The 6000-nt window shown below is 45.7% G+C and overlaps 1 protein-coding gene across 2 annotated transcripts in view; it reads right to left on the reverse strand.

Annotated features, from left to right (window-relative positions):
* SLC25A13 (solute carrier family 25 member 13) overlaps positions 1 to 3670 on the reverse strand; it is a 195349-nt gene extending 191679 nt beyond the window's left edge. The window contains exon 1 of one of the 2 annotated variants that reach the window (XM_070615671.1): positions 3390 to 3670. In XM_070615671.1, coding sequence (XP_070471772.1) covers positions 3390 to 3404 — 15 coding nt within the window. In that variant the 5' untranslated portion in view covers positions 3405 to 3670. The remainder of the gene's footprint in view (positions 1 to 3389) is intronic. The other variant, XM_070615672.1, reaches the window with a different exon arrangement.
* Between the last annotated feature and the right edge of the window lie 2330 nt (positions 3671 to 6000).

The following is a 6000-nucleotide window of genomic DNA, read 5'->3' on the forward strand; positions in this document are numbered from 1 at the left end:
TGGGGAAGAAATAAGCCCACACATTTATGAACAGCTAATATTCAACAAGGGAGCCAAGAGCATACAATGGAGAAAGGAGAGTCTCTTCAATAAATGGTGTTGGGAAAACTGGACAGCCACATGCAAAAGAATGAAAAGTAGACCATTACCTTATACCATGCACAAAAATCAACTCAAAATGGATTAAAGACTTGAATGTAAGACCCAAAACCATGACACCTCTAGAAGAAAACATAGGCAGTACGCTCTTTGACATTGGTCTTAGCAGCATATTTTCAAGTACCATATCTGACCGGGCAAGGGAAACAAAAGAAAAAAATGAATGAATGGGACTACATCAAACTAAAAAGCTTCTGCACAGCAAAGGAAACCATCAACAAAACGAAAAGACAACCTAACAATTGGGAGAAGATATTTTCAAACCATATATCAGATATGGGGTTAACATCCAAAATATACAAAGAACTCATACAGCTCAACAACCAGAAAACCAACAACCCAATTAAAAAATGGGCAAAAGATCTGAACAGAGATTTCTCCAAAGAAGATATACGGATGGCCAACAGGCATATGAAAAGATGCTCTACATCGTTAGCTATCAGGGAAATGCAAATCAAAACTACAATGAGATATCACCTCACTCCAGTGAGAATGGCTATAATTAACAAGACAGGAAACAAGCATTGGAGAGGATGTGGAGGGAAGGGAACCCTCGTACACTGCTGGTGGCAGTGCAAACTGGTACAGCTACTACGAAAAGCAATACGGAGTATCCTCAGAAAATTAAGAATAGATCTACCATATGCTCCAGCTATCCCACTGCTGGGTATTTATCCAAAGAACTTGAAAATGTAAATGCATAAAGATACATGCACCCCTATGTTCACTGCAGCATTATAGACAATAGCCAAGTCTTGGAAGCAACCTAGGTGCCCATCAAGGGACAAATGGATAAAGAAGATGTGGTATATGTACACAATGGAATACTACTCAGCCATAAGAAATGATGAAATCCAGCCATTTGTGACAACATGGATGGTCCTTGAGGGTATTATGCTGAGTGAAATAAGTCAGAGAGAGAAAGTCAAATACTGTATCATCTCAGTCATAAGTGGAAGATAAAAACAACGACAAACAAACACATAGCAATGGAGATTGGATTGGTGGTTACCATAGGGAAAGGTGGGGAGGGCAAAAGGAGTGATTAGGCTCACATGTGAGGGGAGGGACTATAATTAGTTTTTGGGTGGTGAACATGATGTAATCTACACAGAACTCTAAATATATTACGATGTACATCTGAAAACTATCTAATGTTATAATCCAACGTTACTGCAATTAAAAATAAAAGGATCTGGGGAGAAATGGCCCTCAGATAGCCAAACAAGAAGACCTATCTCCCAAAGAAGTGACCTCACTCATGGTCTTCTGTTTGCTTTGGCTCCTAGAAAATTCAGTCACCTCTAGCAAATACATCCTTATTTTCCACTAACCCTACTCCTGGCTTCATCTGACTTTCTCTTTATCCTGTTTTTCTCATCTACTCTGACTCAACTTTGATACGTCTTGTTGGATTGGAAATACATGTATATGACGTGAGCCATCAGAAATCCTGAAAAGAGGCAAGTTTAAATGAATAAATAAACAAAAACACAAGTTCCCAAAGAGTAAAAATGAAATGTTTCATTTTCCCTCATTCTCACTACTTGGCTAAAATTCAACCACACTTATTGGTATGAAGTGACAGTTTAATAAAAATACAGCCAAAAAGTTAAGCCTGCTTCCATGTCACTTATTTTACTTCCTACTAGTTGATCAGTCTTACCTTATACTCCATTTATACGCGTATTCCTCAATTTAGCTTTCTCAATTATTTTATCTCCAAATTAAGTAAAATTATTTATCTGCAGATATAAAAATGACAGTAAAGTATGGGTATCTACTCCCACCTACTCTCCTGGAAGAAGTCACCCACCCGGAGGGAACTAATTCATACAAAGCCTGACTGCATGCAAATTTAATGCAAAGAAAAGGTCAAAGGTCAAAAGTGAATCCCAGTGATCCTCAGAGAATCTACCTAAAACAGTTACATATATGCATGTGTACACTAGTACCCACACCCAGAGCGCACTCCTGAGGATGGAACTCAGAGTAATTACAGAAAAGAGAAAGGCCACTTAGGCCACATAGTCCAGGAACATGAAGGAGCCTGCAGATTTGGGGAGCCTGGAGAAACTTAAGTCATAGAACAGCATTTAAATATATTTGTCTGCTTACAATTTCCATTGCAAATGTGATTAGTTTGCTTGAATAAATAGGAATATGATGTGTTGGCCATGTTTTCCTCTTGAGGGTTATCACAGAGTTTTGATTAAGGACAAATGTTTGAAATGTTGGGTATATTTAAGTTCATTGCACTTAAAATGAACTAAGAAGTTGTATAGGCTTGATTAAAGGGCTGCCTTCGTGAACTTAAAATTAAAAGCAATAAAATCCAATGATTCAAGTGATTGGGACTAAATATGGTATTCTGCCAGAAAAGGTGAAATGGAGTCCAAAGAGACTGAAATGGTGTCCAGGTTTCAAGAAACGGTGAAAGAGGAAAGGTCAAGCTGTCAGAGTTGCCTTTCCTCTAGGTTAGTGAATGATTCACATTATGCAGAATTCCTTTTAAGTAGAACTTCACAGGAGTTACAGGCTCCCAGGACAATCTGTTTTGTCATTTCTAAAAAGAAGCCTCTCAAACGCTCAAAGGCCGGGATGTAAGTGTTGTCAGATGCGGGGAGGGTGAAGGATGAGAAAGGTGGGGGCGGAGCTGTGGGCAGGTCCTCCGGAGATCCTGTGCACACGCGCGCAGGCCAACTCTCCCAAGCGGTCTCCAACACGGAAGTCAAGGTGACTTCCCCACCCACGGGAGGGCGGAGCCTTTGAAACCTAATAGGATCTGGCTTCAGCGAGGGCTGTGACCCCTGGAAGGAGAAGCCAGGGTCAACAACAACCGGGGTCAAGAGTAGGGGTGCGCTGGGGTGGCCGAGAGGACCGGCTGACCCCGGCCTCCCCCGACCCGGGCGCACCCGGCTTCTCCAGGCCGGCCTTGGCTCTGCCCGCCCAGCGCCAGCCAGACACCGACTCCCGTCCCGGGCCAAGTGGGAAGGTCCATCTGGCAAAGTTTCTGCGGCAAGGTCGGGCCTCGGTCCCCGCACGGGCCGCATGTGCTGCCTGCGAGGGGCGGTCACCTCCCTCCTCTCGCTGCTGCAAGGTGGAACAGCTGCCCCGCGCCCCTTTCTGTCGGCTTTCTCCACGCACGCCCCGGCACGTGCGCGCCCGCGCCTCTCGCGCCCCTTGGGCACCGGCCGGCCGGCGCTCCCCGGGCAACGGGCGACGCTTACCTTGGCGGCCGCCATGCTTCACGCCGGGTGCGGGGGCTGCGGGACCCTCTCAGCGGCTTGCTGGCACTGCGGGCCCGGGCGGCTCCCTTCCCGTCCCGGCGGCGGCTGCAGCAGCGGTACAGGCAGCAGCGTGCGCGCCCGGCCTGCCTCCCCACGCCCTCCCGCCGGCGCGGGTCATGCGGGCGCCGCCAGCCCATTGGCTGGGCCCGGCCCGGGCCTCCTGGGCTCGCGTGATCCGGACGGCCTCTGCCCTGAGGCCGGGGCGGGCCCGGGCCGGGGGGCGGTGGACGGCGCGCCGGCACGTGACCCAGGCTGCGCTGTCCAGCAGCGGCGACCTCTGCGGCCGGGGCGGAGGAACGGTGACAGGGTGCAGGCTGGTCTCCTGGGGGCAGGAGGATTGGCAGTAGTTAGCTCAGGGCTAATCTTCCTCAAAAAAAAGGAAAAAAATTTAAATGTGGTAAAGTGTACATAACATAAAATCTACTATCTTAACCAGTTTTAAGTGTATGGTCCAGTGGTGTTAAGCACATTCACAGTGTTGTGCAACCAATCTCCGGAACTCATTTCAACTCGAAAAACTAAAACTAACTCTATGCCTATTGAACGACCACTCCCATTCCTCGCCCCCACAGCCCCTGGCAACCAGCATTCTATTTCTGTCTCTGTAAATTTGACTACTCTAGGTACCTCATAAAGGTGGAATCACACTGTATTTGACTTTTTGTGACTGGCTTATTTCGTTTAGTATAATGTCCTCAAAGTTCATCTATGTTGTAGTAAGAGTCAAAATTTTAAGATTCTTTAAGACCAAATAATATTTATTTAACTTTTAAAGAAAAAAATAGAAAAAGAATCAAGAGTCTGTTAAGGGTTTTTTCTGGGAATCTTGGAAAATTCAGGAAGTCAGAGTAATGACAAAAAAAATCACTCATAATCCAACCACCAGAGTTAGCCACTGTTAACATATCCTTGTATTTTCTTCAAGTCCTGATGTCATGATGTGTGTATGTAGAGAGAGTCATATTTTTCAATTTAAATACAAGGAATCATACTCTGAGTATAATTTTCCTATGTCTGCTCTAACAAAGCCATCACCTACTTGGTGGCTTATAACAACATAAATTTATTTTTTTAGAATTCTGGAGGTAAGAATTCCAAAATGAGCTGTAAGGGACTAAAATCAAGGGGTCCCTGGAACAGTGCTCTCTCTAGAAGATTTAAAGGAGCATCTGTTTCTTTGCCTTTTCCAGGGGTTCATGGCCCCTTCATCCATCTTCGAAGCCAGCATACATAGCATTTTCTCTCTCTGACTGCATCCCTCACGTGGCCTCTTCCACCTGTGGTCTGCCGCTGCCTCCCTCTTACAAGGACACTTGCAATAGCATTTAGAGCTCACCCAGATAATCCAGGGTCATCTCTCTACCTTCAGGTCCTTAACTTAACCACATATGCAAAATCTCTGCCATGTAAGGGAACACTCATAGGCTCTAGAGATTACGACGTGGACATCCTTTGGGAGCCGTTAGTCTACTTACCAAACCTACCACACTAAGGATGCACATGTATCCACGTGTGGATAAAAGTGTATTTCAACTTACATTTGGAGTCAGACTCAACTGAGCTTCCTCCTTCATTTTAGAATTCCCTAAAATATGAAATTTTCAATAAGTTAAACTGTCATGAGTCCTGAAATAGGAAAGATGCTCCTTGACTCCCACATGACTTGCAAACAACAGCGTGATATGACACATCCTCTGAGAAGATAAAGTAGAAATTGGCTGGGCACCTGCCACATTGCCTCCTACCACTTTGTCTTGTCCTGACAGTCTTAGGTGCCCTCCTGATAAGTGACTTGTCTTGTACTTGTCCCTCCTCTCTGTCCCCAGAGCAGCCTCTTCCCTACCATTTAAAAGTAGCTGGCACTGAACTTCTACTGAACAGGCGCTGTTTATGGGTTGAGTTGTGTTCCCTAGAAATCCTAATCCCCATGACCTCAGAATGTGACTTATTTGGAAATGGAGGATGTAATTAGTTAAGATGAGGTCATACTGGAGTAGAGTGGGTCTTTAGTCCACTATGACTGGTGTCCTTATAAGAAGACACAGAGACACACCAGAAGAACGCCACGTGATCAAAAGGTAAAGACGAGAGTGACTCAGCACAAGCAAGGAGTGCCAAAGGTCAACAGCAACCACCAGAAGCTAAGAAGAGGCAAGAAAGGATTCCACCCAGAGTCTTGGAGGGAGCACAGCCCTGCTGACACCTTAATTTGGGACTTCTAGCCTCCAGAACTGGGAGAGAATAAATTTCTGCTGTTTGAAGCCACCCAGTTTATGGTACTTTGTTATGGCAGGCTGAGAAAATCAATACAGGCCCCAAAGCCATCTGTGCCTTGTATTGCCATATGCCAACCTGGCCTGCTGGGAAAGCAGCCAACCCCAATCATGGGGAAAGCTCGTGGGCTCCCAGGCACACAGCCTGAGCAGGAGCCTGAGCCCTGGGAGGTCAGAAGAGTGAGCAGTGTGTCCTGCTCTGAACTTCCACCTTTCTCAGAGCAGCTGTGCAACGTAGATGCCCTTTGACAATGGTTCTAAACTATCTGATTTTCCTT

Source organism: Equus przewalskii, chromosome 4 (assembly GCF_037783145.1).
Source record: "Equus przewalskii isolate Varuska chromosome 4, EquPr2, whole genome shotgun sequence".
NCBI classification, from domain to species: Eukaryota; Metazoa; Chordata; class Mammalia; order Perissodactyla; family Equidae; genus Equus; species Equus przewalskii.